The sequence below is a fragment of the Gavia stellata genome, chromosome 2, assembly GCF_030936135.1.
Source record: "Gavia stellata isolate bGavSte3 chromosome 2, bGavSte3.hap2, whole genome shotgun sequence".
NCBI classification, from domain to species: Eukaryota; Metazoa; Chordata; class Aves; order Gaviiformes; family Gaviidae; genus Gavia; species Gavia stellata.
The window spans coordinates 58420036-58447675 of NC_082595.1; the positions used below are offsets into that span (position 1 = coordinate 58420036).

Sequence of the window (27640 nt, forward strand, 5' to 3'; positions counted from 1 at the left end):
ATGTATTTTCCAAACAATGCTGATGTGTTCTTGCCACGCATTGCACTGTCTGGTCCACAGTATTCCTTCACGATTGTAGTATTAATAATGGAGGCTGAAGTAGTTCATCCTTATATTCAGAACTGGGTAAATAAAATGGTGCTCATCTATGGGTAGCCTTAAGTGCTTTGTGATGGTTTCACTGCAGTTAAATTATGTTAATGATAATCTTTCAGAGCTGTTTTTTAAAATGCTATGCAGTACACTTTCTTATGGAATATGGGATGTCTCTTGCAGTGAGAGACATTTAGTACTTGTCGCTAGTTGGAGACAATCTGAGAAACAAACCCATTTCAGACTCAATTTAGAAATGCAGGTAACTATCTAGAGAATTGTAATGCCTGGCTTTTATAATTTATTTAAATTTAGATATGGGAAGTACCTACAATAATTTAACTTATAAAATGGAGTTGGATTTTCCAGGGCCAGAAAAGTGCCTAGAAAAAAATAGAAGAGTTTTTTTATATTGTAAAGTTGTCAACACCAGCTTATTTTGTGTAAAATGAAAGCTGTTAGGATGACTATGTTTTCCACAGAAAAAGCTGAAAATCCTTTTATCTATCTGTCCTATTTTTTGTTGCTGAATTGTGTCATAACTTTAAACTACCATTTTTTAAAGTAAATTAATCCTTCTTATCCCAATTGAATCACATCTGCTGTTTTCTGTGTATGTGGAGTAGTAAATACCTGTAATTTTACTCTAGGACCGCATCTGTTAATTAACTGAAATTTCGTAACAGCGTGGCATTCAGTTGAGGCCATGTATTTTTACTTCTTTTCCTGAGAGGACTCAGTGTGAATATATGTGGAGGTAAGTCCTATAAGGAAAGACACCTACCTGATTAATTTCTAAATTGACTAGTGACCATAGTCTAAATTTATTGCAAATCTAAACTAACAGAATAGGCCCAATTTACCTCAGGAGAAATCAGAGAAGGTAAACTGAACCTTCCTGGATGTTCACAGCAGTGTTGTTTACGAATAGGGGTTATGATAGGTTAAGAATGATATAAGATCCCCTAGAAACACGGTTAATGAAAGTGCCATTTGCACAAGCTGGCAGCTGTAGCAGGTACACAGTTTATTCCTCTGGGACTCTGAGTGCTCTAGATCTGTCCTGCCAGCTTTGCAGAAACATGGTGGTAGTAGTGCCTTGTAACCCGTACTGCTCCTGCCTAGGCAGGTATTAACTCACCAGACTAAAGCAGTCAGAGCTGACAGAAGACTATAGCTCCTTTAAGTAAGTTGAAAATGATCAATTTTTAATTACCTTGTGCAGCAGTATCTTGCAATTGTGTTTTCATTCTTCAGAGAGGGAGCTTTTGTTAACTCTCCAAACACCAAAACCTGACTCAAACAACAGAATGAATTTGTGGTCCCTAAAAATGTAAGACCTGTGAATCTCTTGGGGTTGCCCAGTTTGACTTCCCATGGCTGTTTGCTGTATATTTGACTACAAATCATTCTTATGGATGGAGCAGTTACTGATGTTGTGTACAGGGGCAGATCTGTTGCCAGACAAATTCCTCCCAAAGGGCTCAGTACACGTAGAGAATAGGAGGAGCATCAGCAGCATTACAGATTGCAGCAAACACATCTCATGCAGAAGGCAGAAGAGCAGAAAGGAGAAAACTTTAGAGAAGGGAAAGAGGAAATACAGTGATTCAGAGAAAACTATGCTGCTTGAGGAAGAAAAGACATAAACTAACAATCAAGTACGTCAGGCGTTACACAAGCAACATGTCGCGGCCACCAGGAAGAAAGCAGGAGAACCACAAAATAGTAAGATATTTTTGTAATGTGTGATTAAAATTGTGCATGGAGTAAGAATAAGCTATTATTGTATTGATGTGTTTTATACAGTCATATTTCCGAATAGCCTGAAAGTACTGAAATGATTGGTATGAGCCTGCCAGTATGAGAGCAGGGGTGCTGGCAGCATTTATGGTTGCAGTGGGACCCCCTTGTGAACTGCCAACAAGCTGGCAGCTATTAAGCAGTGACATAAAAAAGCCTGCCCATAGGACTTGGAGTCTGCTTGACTCTGAGCGGTAATACTGAGATTTGCTCCTGAAGCATTCATATCTCTCCAGCTACCTTGACTATGACATGAAATGATTTTCAGACAGTCCTGCCCTCAACATGAACCCTTGAGGCCAAAACTCTGTTCTTGTTTTGGATAAAAGAAGCTGTGCCAGCCACATCTCTACCCCATGAACAGTTACAGAAGGAGGTGATTCATCTGGGACCGCAGCATACCTGGTATCCCATGTGTGCCTCTTACATAGCAGACCACATCTTCTTTTGGGGGTGGTGTTGCATGAGCAGGGGTCCTTCTTCATCCTCCTAACATTGTGATTTTTCTATGGACAGGGAGGGCACCATCACAGGATCTCAACATCTGGCTTCAAGGCCAAAATCTGATTCTTGGGGAAACAATGGTAAAACTGTAACCATTGTCTTTGAATGTTGGCTTTGACCATTGATCACATAGCACAGAATTCTATCAAGTAGAAGTTATATAGACCAAAACTTCCTTCTTTTCCTGCATTTCATGTTAATATTCTCCTAAAGCTCCAGCAGTTGTTTTAAATATACTGCATGCAAGTTTTTTTCCAAGAGGCCTTCTTAAACTGCATGGTCACAAAAAGCAGTATTTTGTGCCATTAAAGATACCAGTTATTTTCCTCCTTGTTCTCTGGCAGTGGTGTGTCTAAATATGAAAAAATCAGATAGCAAGTTTCCTCAGAATCTCTATCTGTGGTTGAAAATTTCTAACTGTTTAGAATATTTTACCACAAGTCCAAAAAACCAAAGTGCCATGATGTGGAAATAAGGCCACAGTGGTTTAAAAAACCCGATAATAGTTTTGTGTCTTGAAGAGAATATGTTTGCATCTAAAGGTATAATTATAGAATCATAGAAGCATTTAGGTTGGAAAAGACCTTTAAGATCATCAAGTCCAACCGTTAACCTAACACTGCTAACTCCACCACTAAACCATGTCCCTAACTGCCTCACCCACATGTCTTTTAAATACCTCCAGGGATGGTTGACTCAGCCACCTCCCTGGGCAGCCTGAATGACACATGTATTTATGTACATGTATGTATAACAAACTGAAGAGAGAGGAAGTTGCGAGTAAGGAAAAGAGAATATAGGGAGCTGTAGAAGACTCGTAACAAAACCAAAGTGACTGTCTCACTCACTGGGCACTTAACTGCATGTTTTTACTTTGTCCCTAGTGCTGAGATTCTGAACAGGCTTAGGAAAGATGAGCACAAAGTTTCTGAGACTGGGATCTGTTCAGAAGCAGAGGTCTAAGTACTTAGATTTATGATCAAAGATAGAAATGCCAGGTAAGTTTATGTGCCGCTGTGGTTAGATAGTCATTAAATGAAACACAGAGAGAAGGTGATCTCTGTTCTGTGTTTGGATGGTTCAATTCCACACAAATCTTTCTTCAGGAACTTAGAGTCTTAGGGCTCTCTGGATGGTGAATGGTGATTTTTGATAGGAGTTGGGGCAGTGGAGAACTTCCAGAAGGCTTTAAGACAATGTGTCAATTTCTGAAAAGGGGACAGAGGTCTCCACTGAAAAAGAAATCGAAGAATATAATAAAGTTAGTATACATAAGTTTATGGACAAAAAATACTCCAATGGATTGCAAGAGTGGCTGATAAATACAATTATCTTGCTATAGTATGCTTAAGTTTCTCTAAGGTATTTGTCTTACTACAACACAGACTTTTTGCTGAGACTAGAAAAATATAGAACCGGTATGACATCCTTTTACTCCATGAAAAACTTGTTAATGAGAATTTGGCAAAGTGTGCAATATTATTGTGAAAAGGAGTTATCATCAAGGCGAGTTTAGGAAATGGTTCCATACTACTTAAGATTTTGAATGGTGACTTGTTAAAATAGGAACATTGATTAAACTCCAAGCCTTTGATGCAAAGGGAGCAGGAAGATGTCTTTCCACCAAGCTGTTATTCCTTTCTTTGTATGATTTGTTCTATTGTTTTCATTGGCATTCACTATTATTTTTCCACAGGCTATAAACAAAAAGCACCTTTAGTCTGCCCACATGCCACAGGCCTGTAGCAGTTCCTTTAATTAATTCCTATCCAAGAAGTTTAGTGAGAGTCAACCTAGTCTCTCGCCTAAAGGCCAGCTGCTACTCCTGCTAAATACAGTCAATTCTGTAGTGCCACATCTTCTGTACTAAGATACAGAAATAATGTCACAGTGAGATTGTCCAGGCATTTGGAGAGCTAGTATCGATAGTGATTCAAGTTACTTGTAAAGACTGATAAAGAAGGGGAAATGTCAATGGGACTGATTCTTTTCTACGCTGCTGTTGTTATTCTTTACACTTGTGCTGAATTATAGTATTTTTTCATTATTCTGAGCTGATTTTTTAATTTACTTTTTATTTTTTTGAGAAAGCAGCTGATGATCTGAATCAGATCAACCATACCTTTGTGAAGCACCTGGAATTTCAGTGTATACTCTGTTGTTCCTATTGTAAAAGGACTAATAGTTCATTGCCTCTGTTATTCTTCCTGCAACTAAAGGCTTGTCATTAATCTTGGATGGCATTTGACAGCATTTATCAATCCAGCATACATATGTGCGGTTATAGGATGCAAGAATGCACCTGATGAAAGTAGTTGTATCCCAATAAATGGTATTTTTGACAAGCAAAGTCCCTGTACAGAGACTCAAGTGATGATCAATTCCAGTTCTGTCACACTTGACTTCTGGATTTCAGTGATTACATGTCCATGGACAAAAGTTTTTTTATTAATGTAAATGTTATTTTTGCTTGCTTTTAATACAGTAGCAGCTCAAAAGCATGGAAAAGTTTGATTCTAGTTTGCTTCATTTTCGGTTTCCACCTTTTCTGTCAGAGCAGAGAACTTTTTGTACTCACGTATGGGGCTCTGGTAGCCCAGCTGTGCAAGGACTATGAAAAAGATGAAGATGTTAACACCTGTTTAGATAGAATGTAAGTACTTCTTTAAATATTCAGCTTTATTGTTAATGCTATTTGTCCACCTATATGTTACCTTTCAGCTTTATGTCTGTTACCTTACAAGTTCCATCAGTCTCTCTAGGATTACAGAGATCATGGGGATAAAGTTCAATATTCTGTCAACAGAAATAACACTAATTTATGAAATAAAATTAACAAGTAGCTTTTGAATTCTCAGAAGAAAAGTGTCAGGGTTGTTTTGATAGCTTACACTTGTTCCTTGTTGATCCTTTGTTATGCTAATTAATAATATAAACTTCTAAATTTAATCTCCTATATCCATGTAGTCAATTTCCACTTCCATATTAACTCTCTCCTATTTCCTCACACCTATGTTATTTCAAACTAGACAAGCTTTTTGTTTCTCGCAGATATGTTCTAGTTAACATGCATTTCTGTGTTCACTGTTGATGTGACCTTCCCATGCCTCCCCCTCATCTAGCTACACCCTGGTTTTGTGACTTGAACAGCTAAAAAGTAGTCACAGTTCCAGGTTGTAAGGATCTGGGTTAGGTGACTTAGTCAATAGGCAGCCTCCTTTTGCAGTCAGTCGCCTTCCCCGAAGGTGTAATTCAGGTGTCTGACTTGGGCACTCTGAATTGTCCCCTGGGGGCTGGCTCTCTTTCCCCTTCCCTGGGTTAGGGGAAGATGGGCCTCTCACCTTTAAAAGACCATACAGCAATGAGTGAGACAGCACATACGGTCAATGAGGAACTGGTTTTTACACAGGTAACCTCTTTGGAAAATGAAGATTCTGTGTTTATAGGATCCTGTCATCCTGACTGAGATTCCTAGGCAGTATCACAGTAGAATAGAGTCATAGAATTGTTTAGGTTGGAAAAGACCTTTAAGATCATCAAGTCCAACTGTAAACCTAACACTGCCAAGTCCACCACTAAACCATGTCCCTAAGCGCCTCACCCACATGTCTTATAAATACCTCCAGGAATGGTGACTCCACCACCGCCCTGGGCAGCCTATTCCAATGCATGACAACCCTTTCAGTGAAAAAATTTTTCCTAATATCCAATCTAAACCTCTCCTGGTGCAACTTGAGTCCGTTTCCTCTTGTCCTATCACTTGTCACTTGGGAGAAGAGGCCAACAGCCACCTCTCTGCAACCTCCTTTCAGGTAGTTGTAGAGAGCGATAAGGTCTCCCCTGAGCCTCCTCTTCTCCAGACTGAACAACCCCAGCTCCCTCAGCTGCTCCTCATAAGACTTGTGCTCCAGACCCCTCACCAGCTTCGTCGCCCTTCTCTGGACACGCTGCAGCACCTCAATGTCTTTCTTGTAGTGAGGGGCCCAAAACTGAACACAGTATTCAAGGTGCGGCCTCACCAGTTCCGAGTACAAAGGTACAATCACTTCCCTAATGCTGCTGGCCACACCATTTCTGATACAGGCCAGGATGCCGTTGGCCTTCTTGGCCACCTGGGCACACTGCTGGCTCATATTCAGCCGGCTGTCAATCAACACCCCCAGGTCCTTTTCCATGCAGCAGCTTTCCAGCCACTCGTCCCCAAGCCTGTAGCGTTGCCTGGGGTTGTTGTGGCCAAAGTGTAGAACCCGGCACTTGGCCTTGTTGAACCTCATACAATTGGCCTCAGCCCATGGATCCAGCCTGTCCAGATCCCTCTGCAGAGCCTTCCGACCCTCAAGCAGATCAACATTCCTGCCCGACTTGGTGTTGCCTGCAAACTTACTGAGGGTGCACTTGATCCCCTCATCCAGATCATTGATAAAGATATTAAACAAAACTGGTCCCAATACTGAGCCCTGGGGAACACCGCTTGTGACCGGCTGGCAACTGGATTTAACTCCATTTACCACAAGCCTTTGGGCCTGGCCATCCAGCCAGTTTTTTACCCAGCAAAGAGTACACCCATCCAAGCCATGAGCCGTCAGCTTCTCCAGGAGAATGCTGTGGGAGACAGTGTCAAAGGCTTTACTAAAGTCTAGGTAGACTATATCCACAGTCTTTCCCTCATCCACTAAGCAGGTCACCTTGTCATAGAGGGAGATCAGGTTAGTCAGGCAGGACCTGCCTTTCATAAAGCCATGCTAACTGGGCCTGATCGCCTGGTTGTCTCGTACGTGCCACGTGATAGCACCCAAGATGATCTGCTCCATAACCTTCCCCAGCACCGAGGTCAGGCTAACAGGCCTGTAGGTCCCCGGATCCTCCTTCCAGCCCTTCTTGAAGATGGGCGTCAGATTTTCTAACCTCCAGTCCACTGGGACCTACTGGGGTAGCCAGGACTGCTGGTAGATGATGGAACGTGGCTTGGTGAGCACTTCCGCCAGCTCCCTCAGTACCCTTGGGGGGATCCCATCTGGTCCCATAGACTTGTGGGTGTCTAAGTGGTGTAGCAGGTCTCTAACCATCTTCCAGCTCAGGGGGCTGGGTACCTGGAGGACAACTGGTCTTACTATTAAAGACTGAGGCAAAAAAGGCATTAAGTACCTCAGCCTTTTGCTCATCCATTGTCACTATGTTTTCCCCACATCCAGTAAAGGATGAAGATTCTCCTTAGCTCACCTTTTGTTGTTTATGTATTTATAGAAACATTTTTTATTGCCTTTTACGGCAGTCGCCATGTTAAGTTCTAGTTGGGCTTTGGCCCTTCTAATTTTGTCCCCGTAAAACCTCACGACATCCTTGTAGTCCTCCTGAGTGGTCTGCCCCTTCTTCCAAAGCTCATAAACTCTCCTTTTTTTTCCTGAGTTCCACCCAAAGCTCTCTCTTGAGCCAGGCCAGTTGTTTTCCCCACTGGCCCATCTTCTGGCACATGGGGATGGCCTGCTCCTGTGCCTTTAAGACTTCCTTCTTGAAGAGTGTCCAGCCTTCCTGGACTCCTTTGCCCTTCAGGACTGCCTCCCAAGGGGCTCTGTCCACCAGGCTCCTAAACAGGCCAAAGTCAGCCCTCCTGAAAGTCCAAGGCAGCAGTTCTGCTGACCCCCCTCCTTACTTCTCTGAGAATTAAAAACTCTATGTGATTGCTATGCCCAAGATGGCCTCCAACTGTCTCATCTCCCACAAGTCCTTATCTGTTCACAAACAACAGGTCCAGCGGAGTGCCTTCCCTAGTTGGCTCACTAACCAGCTGTGTCAGGAAGTTATCTTCCACACACTCCAGGAACCTCTGAGACTGTTTCCTCTCTGCCGTATTGTATTTCCAGCAGACGTTTGGTAAGTTGAAGTTCCCCATGAGAACAAGGGCTAGGGACTGTGAAACTTCTCCCAGCTGCCTATAGAATATTTCATCTGTCTCCTCGTCCTGGTTGGGTGGTCTCTAAGGGTGGTCTATAACAGACTCCCACCATGATATCTGCCTTGTTGGCCTTCCCCCTGATTCTTAGCCACAGACACTCAACCCTATCGTCACCATCATTAACTTCTAGACAATTGAAACACTCCTTGACATACAGGGCTACCCCACCGCCTCTCCTTCCTTGCCTGTCCCTTCTGAAGAGTTTGTAGCCATCCAGTGCAGCACTCCAGCTGTGTGAGTCATCCCACCATGTTTCCATGATGGCCATTATATCATAGTTTTCCTGTTGGACAATGGCTTCCAGCTCCTGTTTGTTGCCCATGCTGCGTGCATTGGTATAGATGCACTTTAATTGGGCTATTGAACCTGTCACCTTTTTGGGAGGAGAAGCCCTAATTCCTACGTGACTGATCTCAGGCGCTTCCCTGGTTTCTAGCACAACAAGCCCTACGTCTTTGCTGCTGCATGGGGCCCCATCCCCTTCTTCCACTGAGACGGCCGTCCAAAGGTCCTCGCCAGCACACCGCCCCTCAAACACTGGCATGCCATCCCCAGGCTTATCTTCAGTGAGCCTGATTTTATCCCTTTCCCCCTTCAAATCTAGTTTAAAGATCTTTCAACGAGCACTGATAACTTCTGTGCCAGGATTCTTCTCCCCCTCAGAGATAGTCATTCCCCGCCCGTCACCAGCAGGCCTGATGCCGTATAGGGTGACCCATGATCAAAGAACCCAAAATTCTGGCAGTGACACCAGTCTCAGAGCCAGGTACTGATCAGCTGGCTCTTCCTGTTTCTTCCTTCGTCATTCCCTGCCAATGGAAAGACGGAGGAGAACACCACGTGTGCTCCCGATCCCCTGACCAGTCGTCCCAAGGCCCTGAAGTCTCTCTTGATCGCCCTCGGACTTCTTGTCACAACATCATCGCTGCCTACATGAGGAATCAATAATGGATGATAATCTGAGGGCCATACCAGGGTAGGAAGGTTTTTTTTGTCATATCTTTAACCCGGGTCCCAGGGAGGCAGCAGAACTCCCTAAGAAGTGGGTTCTGTCTGCATATTGTGCCTTCTGTTCCCATCAGGAGAGAATTGCCTATGAAAATGACCCATCTTTTTTTCTTTATGGAAGCCGCTTTTATGTAGGGCGTAAGCTGGCTTAACCTTGGTGACACCTCCAAGCTAGGTGAACCCTCGTCCTCATCATTGTTTGGTTCCATTTGCAGAGCCTCCTACCTATTATGCAAGGGAACCTGGGAAGGTGGGGTAGTAGCAGAGGAAGCTCGCCTGCTGTGCCGGGCAGGAACTTGTTGCCGTTGCCCCCTATCCCTTATGTCACCTCGTTCCTCTGGGTGAAGAGAGGAAAGGGAGTCTTCCATATCCCGTGCCCTGTCTGCCAGGAAAAATAACGGTATCACAGAAAATCAGCAAGAAACAATTTTTGAGCTGGTTAACAAGAATATATACCAAGAGCTTCAGCAGAAGAGTAAGGCTTGTGTTTGCAGGGAAAATTGACATGCAAAATGGATTTACAACAATCACAATGGACAGAATACCTGACCACTTTACTATTAATCTGAAAGTTTGCAAACAAGCTTTAGTCCAATAGCTGTAGATGGAAGTGAGTAAAAAAAAAGCATTGTTTGGAAAAAAGAAAAGTAATTTATTCACAAACTAAGAAGGGACAACATCCCTCAGATATTTATTTTATATTCATCTCTCATTCAGCTCTGATGAAAATCATACATTTCAAAAACACACAGGCTTCTTTACGATGCTATGGTAGAAATTACTAAAGGGTAGTTTTGGAAGATGTAGAGACATATGTTGCTCCTTGTGGTTTTATTATTATAGCTGTTTCTATAAAATATGCCTGGTTTTGTCTTGCTAAAGACTTTATAAAATAATGACAGGTTTCATTAAAGCGATATGGCTATCTTTACTTCTGTGAAGATGAAAACAGACAGCTTGAGGAAGAAACCTTATAGATTAGCAGACCTGTGACAGTAGGGGACAGTATTCTTAGCTCTATATCTATATATATGTACATATATAATCCACAGTGAGAAGGGTGTTTTTCACTGTACAGTTGCCATATAGCTGCTTGACAATTTATTATTCATTTGACTTTGCAAATCTAAAAGTTGAAAAGTATCTAAATAGTCTTGTACATCACCAATACATACCTTGCTAACTGCTGATGACATATTTACCAACGTTATTGATATTGATACTTAGGCAATAAATAAATATTTAATTGTTTCCTCATGCATGACACACTACAATTTTAAACTTCATGCTGCCAAAACCACTTTTTGGTCTTGTCATCACATTAGACATCAGCTCACTTTTTGGCTTCTTGTCAAAGATATGGTACAAAATTAGTAAGAAATTCCATCGAGTTCAGGCTGCTTCACTGAGCGTGTAGGGCCTCTGACAAACAGGCAGAGACTACCAACATCCAGGTAAATGGAAAGGAAGAATTCCCTAAAAACATTTCTGAGTTGAGTTCACATTCTTTCATAACATTTGTGTCAATCTCTTTTCCTTTTTCAAAAAATGCTTGGAGGCATAGGTATTTTGCCTACTATGTAGTTAATGACCTTTGTTAATGTGTGAGAGCTAGGAATGAATATTTGTTTTATGAAAAATTCCATTAAATTTCATCCTTTTTTATTTCATTTCTCTGAAATTGTGGTGTTTTAAATACAAAATGAAGGTGGTGTTATACTGAAACTGTATATTAACTAGCAACTTCTTGATTCTTTCTGCAAATAGTAGATGAAGGGAGAGAATGTGTTAGAAAAAAGACAAAGAGGGAATTGTGGAGGACGAGCGAAAAATGAGGTGAAGAGATAAGAGGGTAAAGTGAAAGCGATCAGGTGTGAGTCCCTTCCCTATGCGTTTTCCTGGCACCTGAACACTGCAATGAGGGTGCCCAGGATTTGCTGAACTCTGTACCAACTCAGAGGTGAATGCTGTGACCTGAAGGGGCAGCTGCTTTGTTCTTCTTGACAGAGACAATGTGAGACGAACTCTGGGGATCACAGAGGAATGGAGAAAATCCTGTGCTATGTTATCCTATCCTATTTTTAGTGACAAGCAATATTAATCAGGTGTGTTATTTGTATATTATTAATATATTGTACTCCTATATCTAACATCTAATATTTATTCATAGATGTAAATATAAATGTACATATAGACAATGTGTATATAAACAACATTCATATCATCCTTGCCAGGAATATCATGCTTAAAGTAGTATGATTCCTTAAATGACTACATGAACAGCAATCCCACTGTGCTGCAAAATGTGCAGAAAGAAGGATCTAGACCAGCAAAATCTGTTGTCCTCAAAGCCATTAATTTAGGAACATGCAGCTGTTTTGCTGAGAAAGCACAAGAGACAGATTAGGGAGATGGTAGGTTCAAAGAAGTTCCCTGTTTTGAATGTTAACTTTCTTTGTTTTCTCCTTAGGGGATACGGCATTGGCATAAGGCTGATTGATGATTTTTTAGCTCATTCAGCTGTGAAAAAGTGCCGCAGTTATTCTGAAACTGCAGACATGATTGCACAGGTAAATAAGATTTACATTCTCTAGAGTTTCATCAGCTTCAATGGTCTTAGCTTTTCCCTCCTCCTCTATCAGTTTGCTCCAGACAGTTACCTACATTTTCTGCTGTATCATGACTGTCATATCAAAAACCACTCATCTCCACGATCACATCCATGCTTCCATTGGGTGAAATACAGCCTTTTCCTTATCTACAACTTCATATCAACTAGTAGCTCACAGGGGTTGGCCTTGAGAGGAGACATCAGTTTCTACCTCTGTAGCATAGTGCTACATCAGGCTGGGGAAAAACCAACATTCAACAGAACACAAAAAATGTGACATTTAGTGAGATACGAATTTTGCGGATAGTGTTGATAAACGCACAGTGGTAAGTTTACTGCAAAGGGTTGTCAGAACCACAGAACTGGTTCACATGGGTATTCGTTTTATATCTCAGTTGAGGACAGAGAACACAAAATGGGATACCACCTGTGAGAGGCTGCCAATCCCTGACCTAAACTGACCTTAAAGTCAGTTGCTAAGCTGAAATTAAAATTCTTCAATGCCTATGAGGCATTTTGCCATTAGAAGAATTAAAAAGTTTCTTTTTGTTTGCTGCAGCTTAAGCTGATTTCTTCTACTCTTGCCAGAGAATGCAGCAAACAACAAAAAATGATTGAGTTTTAACAAACTTCAAATCACATATTCCCTCACTTTTTCTCTTTTTCTAGGAGCATAAGCCTTAGGCATCTCATACAGATCTTGAACTTTGATATTCTTATTCCTGCCATCTGAATCTCTTCAGCATCTCCATAATTATCTTAGATGTTTTTTAACCTTAAAATGGTAATATTAGAAATAAGCTGCAGGATTTTCTGCAAAAGGAAGAATCAACAGTAGCAGAGAAGAACTGTAAGAAAGGCAAATGAGAGGAACATTTTCCTCACTACCCACAAATCTAATAATAAAATCAGAAAGATAAAATCAGAGTGGGCACTTTCGCTTTCTTTGATGGAAATTTCCCTTTTATTGAGTAGTCTTTCACAGTACTGTCAGACAAGAAATATCTAGGAGAAAATTTAGTGGCAATACATGGGTTTCTAAAGATGTATTTTTGCCCCCATAGGATGTCCAGCCCCTTTAGACTGCTGAGTCACTGTAAAGGAGATGGTAGTTCCTAGATATTGAGTTAGCTCAGACTAATACCTGCTCAGGTCATGGTGAATGATCCTTTTTATCTTTCATGTTTTGCAGCTATGAAGTGTTGCCAGTGAAGATATGTCTGGCCTTTCCCAATGGCAAAAATTAACCACACTTTATAACAAAGAACTGTTTGCTAGGTAGTCATTTGTTTTAAGAGGATAGATCAGGGCATCAGATAATTGAACTGAGATTCATTTCCATTGGCTCATATTAGGAGACAAAAATATGCCTGTCATACTTTTTGATTGCTAGAGAATTACCAGCAGCATCAGCTAAATGTGAGCATTATTTTTAACCACTTACTGCATAACTGGGAAACAGCAGGCTTTCTACACAGTGAACTAAGGCACCAGTACGTGCTGGTTATACAGGAGTATCTTGGTTCAAAGTGCACGTGGATGTTATCAGGTGATGTGTGATTCTGCTCACATTAACCATGTCAGAAATACCTATGTTACATCTGACTGAAATGGAGGGACAGAAGTTATGTTATCATTCCAAAATGCTTGTCATAGAGGAACTGACAGCTATCACAGAAATAGAGAAATGACCTCTTTGCATTTGCTGTTGCTACTAGGACTATAAAGTGCACATGAGCATAACACACACACACACCATGATCTGCCAAAGTTTAAACCATAAGCAGGTGACATTACTAAAAGCCAGCCAGATCCCATTAGCTCATAAAAGAGTGGAAACTAAATTTCTTCCCAAAGTAAAGTGTATTTTGGAGTCTCAAATAAGGATGATGTATAACAAAGCTCCTCCTTTGGAGGAGCTGAGCCGGAGTAGAGGATCCTTTGGAGATAGTCAGGGAGCTGAATGAAAACCATGTGACAACCATCATTTCAATCATTGCATTAAAATACACTGTCTCGTTAAAAGAATGATAGCAGGCTGCAAAATCACATTTTTGTTTACTTTTGTGTTCTTCTTCAGGTGGTATTTGTACTTTATTTTCTCAGGATTTTCACGTATATGCCAGATATCTGGGTTTCGGGGTCTTGTTCCTCATGGTTCTCTTATTTACAAATGCTTTAGTACAGTTGAACCGTCATTCTTAAGTACAGGGGATTCAACAACAAAATACAGTGAGAAATTAACCATCAAAGTAAGGAAAAAGGCACTATTTCTCTGCAGGTTGTACTTCAAAAGAGACTTACTGAGAGAAGTAAAATTACTTGGAAAGATTGGAACAAACTTTAAAGCACACGGTCTCTTGAAAAGACTATTTTTAGCAAACAAAAAGAGGAGTTCTGTAGTAGGAGTATAAACTTTCTGAGGCAAAATGTGATATAGAAAGCATTTTCACATTTCTTTGGCAAAACGTTTTTTAAATAGTCTTCAAGCACATTTGCCTGAGGCACATACCAACAAAACATGTAAAATGACCCAGCAAGTAACTGCAAATACACTGTTAAAGTTGTCAGTTCAGAATTACACAGCTGTTTACATGATCTCTTTAACGCTTCAGCAGTGGTGTTCTCAGCCAGGAGAAAGTGCTTAACTACTTAACTGCACTAACTGTCCTGTGGTAGATACCTGTTTGAGGGTGAGCGTGTAGAGTAAAACCAGTTAAAAGTTAAAGTAATTAGGGCAGTTAAGCAGTTCAAGCAGTTAGAGCCAAACCTCCTGTAAACATAGCTGTTAGCCTGCAGTCCTTTGGAAAGCAAGGGAGAAGTCTGCAAAATCAGGCTGTGGGTGTGCCCTGTGGAAATGGAAAGAGATGAAGCAAAGGGAAAAACATAAAATAAGGAGTACAAAGCCAGCTTGCCATATTAAGAAATAAATACCGGAGGAAAGGTGCACCTAAGGCAGTGACTGAGGGCTTGAAACTTCCAACCACTGGTTCAGACTGCAAACCCTGGGATTTACTGCTAGCTTATACTGGACTGGAGAAGGGCCAACAAGTTTTGATGATGAGCCAAAGTGAGTCCTTCTACACTGAGTTCCCATGGTGCTCACTGACTTCTTGTGTTGGTGCTCTGACCTTGCGTAGTTACTGTCGGGACTGAATAAAAAAAGATAAAATAGGCCACGTAAAAATAGGCTTTCTGCTCACTGGCAAATTGGGACAAGTAAATAGAAACCAACTGAGGAATGGTATTAAGAACAAAGCTCAGCTGAAGAAGTAATACCCAATACTGGATTCAGAATTTGGATCTGAGTATAACTGAGGATCACTGTTGAAATAAGGTTGATAATTTTGCTCTATAAACCTACAAAAGCAAATTTTTACTTCGACTCCTCCTCATAAGACCTTGACATCATTGATCTGATCGAAGGAGATGCACAAAATAAACAGCTTCTGGTTTTAGATCTAATCCTAGAACGATGTTACCTTCTATAGCACAATGTCACCGTGCCCCAGGAGGTGTCTGTGTGCGCTACAGGTGGGAGCAGCCGGGCCACACCCTCTGGTCCACAGTGAGCTAGTGCTGGCTCACGGGCTCCATAGCTGTGTTAATACAGTGCTGTGCCTAAGGAAATATCCATTGCTGAAAAGCAGTGGCTGGAGAGATGGACTTTATTGCGGAAGATCGGTACCCCATGAATGCAGAAAACGTACATCTCTGAAGCTGCTTGTAGAGAGGCCCTTGGGGACCTCCAGGTCTGGGGTAATCCAACCGTGTCACCCCCAAGCCCAGAGTTGTAGGGCAAGAGATGTGATTCCCCTTCCCATGGGAGATCCTGCCACACAAGGTCCCTATATATTGACATATGGCCAGTTTGAAAGTCTGATAGAAGCTGGCAGAATTTACGAAGCTGGTAAATGTTGCTTTTCAGATCTCAGCAGTGCGAGGGAAATGCATACAGCAGGTTGCTGTGCTAAGTGGTAGACAGTAAACTGAAAAATGAAGTGCTGCACTGTAAAGAGTAAAGAAAACTTTGTGAGTACATGGAATCAGCAACAGATGGCAAGACCTTTAAAGCATCTTGCTCTTCCCAAACACTGACTGTGGAAAAGTACTAAGAATGAAAAGTATGCTAGCAAAAATGCTATTTTGGCTGCCTTTCCCCTTCTAAGCAGATTAATTCTGCTCCTTCATTAATCTTGTTATTATGTCATCTGCAAGTATTGTTTCAATTTTTTTAACAGTCTGTATTATCACTTACTTTGCAACATTACTTACACCTACAATGTTTTGTAGTGAAAAGTCCCCAGTAGCGTATATAGGGAATGATAAGTTAGTGACCTGCTAAATATTTCAGTAATTCTATACTGTATTTCAGCACCATCAAAATGTTAATGAATTTTAATCTTGCTTCTTGAGAGAGATGGGTTGCTGGTTGAGACTTTGAAAAAGGGCAGTGGTACATTTTTAATTCTGACTGCATAGATTTCTTGTTTGACATTAAGCAATATATAATCCCACAGAGTTGCAAGTAACATTTTCGAAAGAGAGATTTTGTTTTATATGGGTGTCGTTTTAATGGTGAGCCTATGTATATGTCTAAATAAATATTCTTTTTTTCTTCCATTTCATATAGATAGAAATGAGACAGATTTACGGATGCAACTTTCAAAACTGCTCATTCGATTTACTTGCCTGTCTTTTGGAGTCACAAAGAAAGATTGAAAAGACCTTTGTTTTACCCTCTGAGAAGTTGTGTATGGTAGTTTCAAAGGAATTTCTGTCCAGTCATAGCCTGGTTTTAAAACAAATGTTCACATCTATTCACTGAATTACCTATCTAGGTACCTAAATTATTTTTTCTGCTGAGACTTTTTTACAATTTTCACTTTATAGCTTTGTGATTTTGCCTTAATTTTGTGCTCCATTCAAACCAGCTACTGGTTTTGCGTAGTTTCCATGCAAGTCCTCTTTTACATAGGAAATTTTAACAATAGAATTTGGGCAGATTCATCATATCGTAATGCAAAGTACACTTGAAACTAAATTGAAAGCATATGAGGGCCTAGCACGATTAACTAATTTTTGTTCTTGTAACAAAGACTTGAAGTTTAATGGAGCAGCAGATGTGTAGCAGAAGAAGAGTTAAGAGAGAAATGAGAAAATTGGGTTCTCACAGAGGAAAAGAAATAGTAAACTGAGGGACAAAGCACAGAGAATTGAGCAGAAGTTTCGTGTTTACTTGTGCACTCATATTTTGGTGGACATCAGAGTTAATGCAAAATCTAAATTTTCCAAGAGAAAATGTTGATTCTGCTGTTTGTTTTTTTTTCCCCAGTTTGTTTTGGATAGTGTTGACAACAGTCTTCACCTCTTTCTAAGCTGCCATAGTAGCTGCTGGACTTCAATTCAGGGACAACGTTGATACAAAACAGCTTTTGCAATAGCTGCTTGAAGGACAGGGTTAAATTTGCCAAAACCAGATTCCAGCTGAAAACATAGGGTCAAACTGGCTTTTATTTTTGTCTGTTTTTATAGAAGTATTCCAGCATCCACATGGTATTTGCATTAAGTCACAGGCATTTTGGTAAGACAACACAGTTAGAGTAACACAGCCCTGGGAACGAGGGTCAGTGAGAGACTTCGGCTCCTAACAGGCACATGTTGCAGCACTAAGCATTCAGCAATTGCTCTTGGAGGTGGAGACACTTTCAACATGAGTTACCTGTGAACATGAAGCAGGGTAAGGGTGAGGAGAAGAGAGGAGAATGTATCTCAGTTTTGCCCCTCCACAATAAAGAAGTCCAGGCTGGGAAACACTCCTGTTTCAGATAGTCCTAGCTACTCAGATGCAGAACTTTGAGCTTTCTCCTGAGGAAAAAGGGGGTGCCAAAAGCCCAAAGTGAGATCCCCCTGCCCTCCCACCTTTCCCTCTACTATCTATGCTTTTGCCTCTGTGTCCCAGCTCTTATATCACAGTGGAGACCTCATCCTTACATCAACCCACTTGTTTCCTATATTCCTTGATCAGCTCATTAACCTACTTAGTGTCCTCCCCTTTGCATCCCTACTTGCTTTGGTTTTCTGTACTACCACTGAGGAAAGAGGTAGAAAGATGGCTTTGGGAAAGGAAGTTTGGCCCAGGTAGTGGAGACATTCTGTTAGGTGGTGTCTCCTCTCCCCTTGCATGTAGGAGGAGGTGAGATGGGGCTAGGCAGTAGATGTTGGGGCATCTCTCATAAAGAAAGAGAAAAGCAGACAACTGGGAAGCAATGTGTACCCTGGAATTAGAGAGTTGCTATACTAGGAGAGGAGCCTGGGGAGAAAAATGCATATGTGCTAGACATGGTGTCAGACATGCCTGCAGTTGTGATTCATTTTGGCAGTGTTGCCTCTGTGCTTTCAGCTGCATTTAAATGCCAGGTACATTTAGGCATATAACATGTTCTAAGTCTGCTGCAGAGTGGGTCAGCTGGGATAAAGAACTTTAAAACATTTGCTCAAAGACCACAAATTCTTCAAAACACACAGAGAAAATGCTAAGCAGACAGTGGAATTAGCTCTTGGATTTTATTTTAAAAAAAAGAGTAACAGTCTGTAAATGCATGTACATGTTTTTTGTGCTGAATAAGCGCAGTGAGTATGAGAACAGCTGGGCAGAGTACCCTGTTTTGTTGATAAGAGCCTGATTCAAGCAGAGCAAAAATATGATCCTTTGCAGACTCAGGAACACTGGCAGTAAAATGCTTCATAAAAGCCTGCCCAGTCACCCCAGGGAAAGAAACTTGGCAGAAACTTTGTTCTCCTTTTATACAGTGTGTGCAAAGACTCTGGACACCCTGTGTGAGAGCCACGTGGTGAATTCCAAGTGGGTGAGGTAAAGTGTAGGGCTCTGGGGTGAAATGCATTTGTCAGAAGCACTGATTGTGCAGTCACCTCACCTGTGTTGCCTGCCTCTTGCTCCAGACAGTACGTTTCCTAAGATATTCAGAAAAATGAAAATCAGCCTGCAGCAAAAATATTTTCTTGTCTTAAAATGTGGAATTTCCTTCCAGGCCCTCTGTTGTACACTGGCTGCAGGCCCAGTACAAACAATATTAGATAGCTCTACAGGCTGCACTCAGTGCCCAAAACCCACTCAAAACAGGATCTTTATACCTGTACGAAGAGAAATTCTCAGTGGGAGAGGATAATACCAAGTACTCTATGGAGTCAAAATATCAGTGATGCATTTTCATTATTGTAACGAAGCACTAACAACAATTGATTATGTTTCAAAATAGCGTGTTATTTTCTAACAAAACCACAAAAATGCTGAACCATTTGGTAATTTCAAGTTCTCGGTACCCTACACTTCAGCTATAAGATTTGTCTAAAAAATTACCTGGCACCTCACTGTCAATGGAGGTCACTGCCCCATGTCCCAGGCAGATGTCTCAGGGACTAGAAGACCAGGGCTGATCACTGTGACCATCCTTAGCGTTCTAGGTGCAACAGGAGTCCAAAGACACTGGGATGCCTTGAGTGACCATTGGTGCCTCAAAACAATGCTGTACCTGAAAATGGCCTGGAAATGACCTGGAAGCAAAACCTGTACTTTCTATGGGCTGTCAGAAAGCCACACATATCTTCTATTATTATGTTCACACCTTTTAAATGGTGTTACTTTATGATAGTCTCTTGATTTAAATAGGATGAGCATACTGTAGCACCTTTTACATATGATATTGTTAAAACCCTCTTGTAGAAGTCATTAATCATCTCTTTTTTCTGTCAGGTCTTGATCCGGAGCCAGCAACATTAGTAGAGCGTGAACCCTAGGTGCCATGGAGAACTGCAACCTTTTCACTGGTGTAGGGAAATAATTTCATTCTATCCTTTTGCAGCAAGCTTGTAACTGGGAGGGAACGTGATGAAAAAGAAAGAGTCCATTGTGACAAAATATAGACGTGAAACCAGCTAGAAGTATGCTATTTTAGCAAGATATAAAAAAGCTGAAAATATATTTGAGCTATGGTATTTCCCTTCTGTCTACAAAGTCCAGCATTGTCTCTCTTTCCTCATTGACTTCTGTCTGGCCTTCTTCAACTAGCCTGTGAATTGTGCTATAATGTTGTTTGCTACTGCTGAAAGAGTAGAGCTGGGAAGCATCTTCCCATGCCTGAAAAGCTGGCAGGGGAATTGCTTCCGGTTCCTTGCTCTCAAAAAAGCACTTCAGGTTTCGCTCGCTCAGCTTGGTTGCATACATCTGGAAAATCTGCTCCAGTTGCTCCTTCTCCTTCTCCGCGTACACCCTCCAGAACATCAGCTGGAGGTGGCTGACTTTCGACTGGCAGCTGGCACAGCAAGTGGTTAGCAGGGAGAGAAGAGCTGTGGTAACTATCACACACCAGCCTAAAATCTGGGAAAACAAATGAGTTTCAGGTTAAAAAGGCCCAAGTGAAAATGCTACTTAAATCAAGAGTCTCCGACAGAGTGACCACACTTTGTATGGAGGGCCTGCCGCTCCTCTTGTGTCCCTACTGTAGGCGTCTCATCCCAGTTTGCATTCGGTTCCTGGCATTAATGTTAATGGGGCTTCCCTGTGGGGACCAAAGGGAAGCAGAAGACGTCAGGACTGAGGCTCCTCAATAGCACTCATTTTGATGTTTCTTTCTCAGGAAGGCAAAAGCTGGTTGATTTTTACAATGGAAGGTAAAACCGTCAAGAAAAGTTGGCTTGTGCTAGAGTCTGGCTGCCTCCCCCTTTGGTTTTGTAACAAAGGGAACTCAGATAACAACAGCTGAAAAGACATGTCCAGCGCAACAGCAGTTCAGGTTCGGGGACAGATGATCTCGAATCAGACCTCAGCTACAAGAATGTGTATGAAGAAAAATCTAAGAGAGGTCTAAATGATGAATCAAACAATGTTATGGTTGAATAGTGCTATACAGAAAACAGAGCGGACTTGAGAGCAGGAGTAGTGTCTGGGTAATTTAGAGAGAATATTGATGAGAGTTTATTGCAAAACTATAACCGTCTGGCAGGTAGTGTATTGGAATTGCTCACTGAATTCTGACACACAAAGGGAAAAGTGCATAGGGAGAATAAAGTATCACAATCAGTAGATGGTAAATGGTTTTCTATCTCCTGAAAGCGTTAAATAAAATTACCCAACAAAAAGTAAGACACAATTCTGAACTGTGATGAACTACAAAAGGTAAGTAACTTTTGTCTCAGATCAATCAACCTTTTAAACTGTGGCCATTTTTAGATGTGTTGTTTTCAGGCCTCTTTTTAATTTAAAAAAGGCCCTAAACCAACAACTGCATTAATTAGCTAACAGGAATATAAAAGATGGTCTTAAATTTAAAAAGTGTTCCCCAATTCTTTTACCAGGAGATTTACTGAAATCTCTGCTATTCTTGTGAACTTTTTTTGACTTTGATAAATCAGCCCTTTGTAGTGGAAAATCATTTTTATGCCAAAACTGGTTTAAAATTACCTTCTTGCCCAATCCTGTGAGAATGGAGGGAGGAGAGGGCATGAGAAAGAAAAAATAATGTGTGCATTGGCAGGTCTGTGTTGGCACTGGAATAGAGCCCAATTCATCTACATGCTGATTAGAAATAGTTGCTCTGTTTTCAGAGAACTTTGTTTTTGCTGAAATGTGCTTTTCCAGCATCACTCAACCTTTTTTGTAGCAATTTCAGAGTTTGACAAAATTCTGTTAAGAACATTTTAAAAGAAAGAACTACTTCCAGGATTAGACCTAGGGCTGAGGGTGGAAAAATGTGCTCGAAATTGTTATTGTGGGATGTTCTCCTCTAAGGAGAACAGAGGTGTGAACACAATTTTTTCATGCCTAGTGCCACTGGCCTAGCCAATAGTTTTACCCACCTACTCCACTGCAATGTGTAACATTTGCAAAAAAAATTACTTGTTTTCAAACAGTGGAACAAATTCCAGTGTGGAACAAATCAACTAGGTTTCAGAGACCCAGGTGAACTGAAACTGATTTTCCATGCTTTAATCATGGTTATGTGGAGAGCTGCAACCTTTCTCATGTGAACTCTTGCACTGATGTTAAAAAAATAACCACCAGTAAAAATCTGTATTTAGCTGAGGGGATATAGAAAATTTCCTCAGGTAAATATGTGAAACAGAGAAGCTTGACAAACAATTATTCTTAGGAACTGGTATGGAAGAAGAGCTTCGCTTTCTTTAATTTTCCAGTCACTTTGTACTGACTGATGATTTCTATGGGTATTTGAGAAACTGCTCTTTTTAGCAGCTTTTCACTTTCTTGCAGCTTGGAGAACGAAGCCATGTATTCTCATGCTATAAACTGAGTCACTGGTCTTTCACTGTTTCCTGTACATGCAACTTAAAGTCTTAAGCACTATTTGTTATTTCCTTCTAAAACTCTCAAATAAATTGCTATGTCTGCAGTGCAGGCTTTGTCTGCATTCCAGTCCTATTTGCACAAGGACTTGAAAATAAAACCGGCTTTTGGGGAGGAAATGGTTCCAGATGGATACAATTGTCTGACAGAAACTTGCTGGCTCCACAGAGTGTTTTTCCTTCCTACTGACAATCATATTTCCATCATTTTCTGTAGCCCTTTTTTCCTTTTTTCTTCTTCTCCCTTTGTTTTGATTTTTTGTTTCTGAATTTATTTATGTTACAAGGCAGTGAGCAGAACTGTGTCACACAAATATAGTAAAATGTAATACGACTCAGCTTTGCATGTTCTGCTTGTTTTATTTTAGTGTTTCTTCCTTCCTCCAAGCAGCACAAAAACATGCTCTCATCTGGCATCATGAACATGAGGAACACAAACAGAAACATATTATGTAAGCAGTCACAAATCTGTCACGAATCTTATCTTCCAGTATTTTTCTACTGTTATTGACCTGAGATTTCATTACAGTTACCATGATGGTATAAAATAGGAGAGTGTGGTATGGATTTTTTAATAGGACAGACCCATTTAATGGGGTGACATCTGTTAATTCAGCCTCCTAAACAGTCATTTTTTCTCTTTAGAGCAATCTTCATTCAGGAAGAAAGCTTTAAGTTATCTGGTCTTATTGATCCTGCTGTCAGAGGGGCCCCCCAGGAAGTATGGAACAGCTCAAACTGAACTAAAAGATGGATTGATTGTATTTTGCAAGGCTGCATCATGCCTAAACTTTGTTTATGTGAAACCAAGGGTTTTATCTTAGCATCTGACATCAGGATCTTCCACAGATAAATCACAGTGGCAGTACAAACTGCATAATTGTCTTTATTTATTTTTCTTACCTGGGACTGTGCTTGAAGAGTTCGTTTCAGTTCGTCGCTCTCTGAAAAGGGCATGGAGCTTTTGTCACAGGCTACCTTGTGTAGCTCTTCAAAGCACTTCACAGATTTGCTGTGGCAAACTGCATGTAAGTAGGCAGGATTTTTCAAGCCACTCATGGCACATTCGTAAAAAGTCCCGTTGAGCAAAGCCACAGAAAGCCACATTACTGGGGCTACCAGAGCGTTTAAAGTGATTTGTCCGAAGACGTAAAAGAAATGGCAGATATTCCCTCTGGGGAATATTTTTCTGGGATTCACCCAGCAGCCTGTAAAGAGTTTCCAGGTCTTGCTGTTCAAGAAATATCCAATAACTAGCAAAACAAAAGCTGGGGAGAAGAGAAATACTAAACCGTACCTGAAGTTTTCATTGCTGCAGGGGCATCTGAAAGCAACAAGAGAAAACACACGTTCACCTCCCATTGTCAGCAGTGCCATAAAACTGTAACCTATAGCGGTTTTCCGGTTCATAAAGAATTTCAGGACTGTTTGGAAACCATCCATGTTTGATACTCACTACAGAGGTAAAAATCAAGACACTTTTATCTTCAGTCGTAGCAGTCTGTAGTGTTGTAGCAGGGGAGAGCTCTCCACAGGAGGAACAGCCTGCTTTCTCGCCTGCCTGCCTGCGTGTTGTCTAGATAACGCTGTGATGTCACTGTCTGGAGAAACGCGCTCACAGGGGACCCCTCCACTAGCAGAGCAGATGTTGCACATTTACAGTAACATTCATCGGTAGTAGAAGGAAAGCAAGCAGTGCTCTATATAATCAAATAAGTTTGCAGTCTTGGCAGTCTTATTCTTGGTGTGTTGTGTTTTTTTGACCGCAGATGGAGATCAGAGTAAAAACACACACTCACCAGTTGCAGGAGTTCCTGAGCTGTGATTATCAAAGTTGCTGGCAACGTAGTGAAGGACCTAATATAGATGCTAATGGTCCCAGGCGAGTGTGACACGACTGAAAGCGGATGAGTGATAACAGTAAAACCAATTTGTATGGGGTCGTAAATGTAGGAATATCAAAGACAGAATAAGCAGCCTTCTGCAGTATGTCCCTGGAGCATCACATAGCTCCAGATTTGTGTCCCCCGCTCAAGCTGATCACAGAAGAGACAAATCTAGTTTGATTTCCAACCTGTCTCACCTTTCCCCCTATTTTCCCAGGGCAAAGCTGGTCTACAGGATGCTACATCCTAAAGTTTGCCCTCTGGTTTGCACACAACAGGTTGAAGCAGCAGAGTTTCATCCTTTTGCAGGTTGCTTTCAAGATGTACCTTGGGGTCACCCCTAGTGTGAGCTGCAGTAGTGCCGCAGGAAATGAATTCTCCTTAATCCTGGACAAAAACCCACTAGTGGACTTTGTGGAGGAGCTGCCAGCAGAACGAGCATCACTTTGCTACTGTAACCTCCTCTGCGGGGTGATTCGAGGTGCCTTGGAAATGGTAAGGAAGTGCTCATCTGTCCTCTCCATTCTTTGTTAACATGCAGAGGCACAGGAAAGCAAAACCACTTGCTCAGATAAATGTAGGAAATTTAGTAGTGTTTCATCTGTCTCTCAGATTAAATGTCTATACCTAAATAAAAGAGGGCCAGACAGATCCTGGATACTGAGGTAGAGAAGCCCACAGGTTGGCTCACCTCCACGCTGTCCCTGCTTGGGTCTTCAGTAGCTGACTCAGGTGCAAAAGCCAGGTGGGACCGTGGAGCCGGCTAACATGCAATGTGGAGCATCGGGGGAGCATGCTGGACTCCTCTGCTGTTCCTTGAGCCTGTCTTACTTTCCTGCATAGGTGTAACCAGTAATAGCTATCCCTGATTCTTTCCAAATACGTGAAGATAAATAATATTCTCAGGTTACCACAGCACCTGCTGAAAGTATAATGTTAAAACCAAAGCATCAGAAGTGTATCAGATGTGATTCCACATTTCATTCTTAAATTTAAGACTTTTACAAAGGAATAAACAAAGGGCATCATCTGAAAGTCACTGAGTTGTACAGCTTCTGTGGCATTTTCTGGAGGATAACTTTTGGGCTGCTTTATGTTTCTGTCAGTATCTAATTTGTCATAGTTCTTATGTTTCAAGAAAACAAAAGCTGTACAAGTATTATGCATGTACATCAGTCTCAGAATTATAGTATCTGATATAAGACTAATTAACAAAAGTATTGTAAGTATTAGTATGTGACCAGGAAATTTTGTGATTACAGAATCGTCAAGTACACAATTTAGGTTCTTGGAAGAAAGCAAAGCACTGGAATGCAGGGTAATGTATTATACAAATTCCAGTGTATGTAAACTTCCTTTTTATTAACTTAGTTGGGAAGGATATTTTAAAACAATCTAGAAATCTGTTTCTTATGAAACCTAAGAAAGGGTATCCCCTTGTGGTAAGAGAGAGAGAAAAAGCTCATTATACTGGAGGAGGGGAAAAAAATACTGGGCATTTCTTTGCTTAACTGATCAGACCTGATTCTTTCTAGGTTCACTTAGCAGCAGAAGTTACCTTCCTCCAGGACAGGCTGAAGGGTGATGCTGTGACAGAAATAGGAATTACATTTTTAAGGAAGGCTGAAGACAGAAAGCACAAAAGAAATAAATGAAAGAAATATTGGGAGAAATCCTTGCTGAGGGGTATTTTGCACCCTTTGTTTCTGAAGAAGACATGCAAGGTAAAAAAGGCTTCCCTGAGCCAGCTGCACCAGTCGTATATTTGAAAGGTGAAGAGAGGCGGGCAGCAAACAGGAGGGACAGAGCAGGGGGAGAGCAATGCTAATCATCATGGCACAGACATCAGTATAAAAGATCAAAATGGCCTGCCCTTCCTTCTCACATAACCACGCTCTTGAGCTCAGTGAAAGTTTTAGCTCAGCATTTAGTGCACGCTGGATGCAAAATATTCATTTGGACACCAGCTGTGCTCAGCTAAACATGACCACCTTTTCCCCTTTTGTTTGTTGGTAATGTTTCCAAGCATGGCTGCTAAGCGGTGCTTTATTTCCCTGGTTGCTTGTGGTTAGGAATAATGAATTCATCTGCTGTGACTGCTGTATGCAGTGTCTCGCTGTCAGGTGCCTGTTTTGATGCGTGATGGTTTGCCATTCATTGTCCTCCACACTGGACATCGTGCACCCTTTGAAACCAGAGAGGGATGCAGCTTCACTGATGGCAGGAGCCGGTGCGGTTCGTTATGGCTCTTTCAGGTCCCATACGCAGTTTTGCTGGCATGCCTGTTCAGCCCTGTGCGTACACCAGGCTGCAGCACGCTGATGACGGCAGCAATGCTTGTGTTGCTTCAAGCTATGGGCCTTTTCATGTCAGTCTTCTCTTCAAGAGCACTGATCTTATGACCAAAGTGAACAAAGCATGGCGTATTTAATGTGTAGTCACTGTGGATCTGTAGTCACCTAAGGAAACTTGAATAAAAATTCAGAGATTGCCACACAACTGTTTTGCTGGTCTTTATATCTGTTCTTACCCCACCTTCATTACCGGCTGTCGAACATCTTCCCCTTGGTAGAGGACTTGTTACCACAACATGACTGGGAAGTAGAGAGGAGCAGCCTCACAGAGACCTGAGTTATAGGGAAGGTTTAATGTTGTCTGGTGTAATGCAAGATATCTGGGTAAGGGTTGGACAAAATTCCAAGCCCTAGCACAGTACCCTACCCACAAAGCCAGCTTACCTTCTTCTCACAAAAGCACTTGTTTTAAACCGAAATACAAACCCTCAATTCAGTTCAGTGAAGCCCAGAGATAACTCTGATTTTATCGCTGTGATTGGTACCCCCATCTCCTATTTTTCCCTCAGCCTGTTTACCTCTTAATCCTGCTAAGTGAGGGCCACCTCTTACCTTGGGGACAGCAGGGTTAATTCCCACCAGATCTGTACAATCCTCACGATAATTTTTCTCCCTTTGTTTGGCTTGACAGTGTTGTACAGAGGTGGCATAGTGTAATGGAGCTTTAAGAGAACGATTTTGTACAGAACAAAAACTAAGCTATTCATTACCCACCCGTGGGCTCAGCCCAACATGCTGTTACATGCTACAAATAATGAGTTACAACATGTAACAACGTGTTACAACCAATAACAAGTTGTGTTTTTTTTTTTAAATCAGGGCTGAAAGGTCTTGTGGAATTTGCCTGATTTCACTGCCTGTGCAGGAGCCCTCGGTGGGGTTTTTGCTGGTTATGCCCAGCTGGCTGAGATGGACATTTGGCGACTTTGACTGACCACAAAAAGGTTCGTTTCAAGGCAATGGCCATTTTTCCTTTTTCCAGCAACATCCTAGCAACCAAATATTCCCCTCTTTTTATTATTATCTTGAAAGTGAATAACCTATACTG

General features: G+C 41.4%; 2 protein-coding genes across 2 annotated transcripts; one reads left to right on the plus strand and one right to left on the minus strand.

The window, feature by feature from the left end:
* On the plus strand, positions 1–25893 carry TRAPPC3L (trafficking protein particle complex subunit 3L). The gene is given in 6 exon segments (XM_059831538.1): positions 1–126; positions 1591–1821; positions 4956–5053; positions 11832–11931; positions 24548–24733; positions 25774–25893. Coding segments are annotated over 6 exon segments (861 nt in total).
* Positions 18528–23878, minus strand: CALHM5 (calcium homeostasis modulator family member 5). Its single transcript, XM_009816099.2, has 2 exons — positions 23256–23878; positions 18528–20370 (listed from the first exon to the last, which is right to left on the minus strand). Exons 1-2 carry the CDS (start codon positions 23793–23795, stop codon positions 19981–19983), a joined length of 930 nt encoding a protein of 309 aa, XP_009814401.2. The 5' UTR covers positions 23796–23878; the 3' UTR covers positions 18528–19980.
* Positions 25894–27640: the final 1747 nt, after the last annotated feature.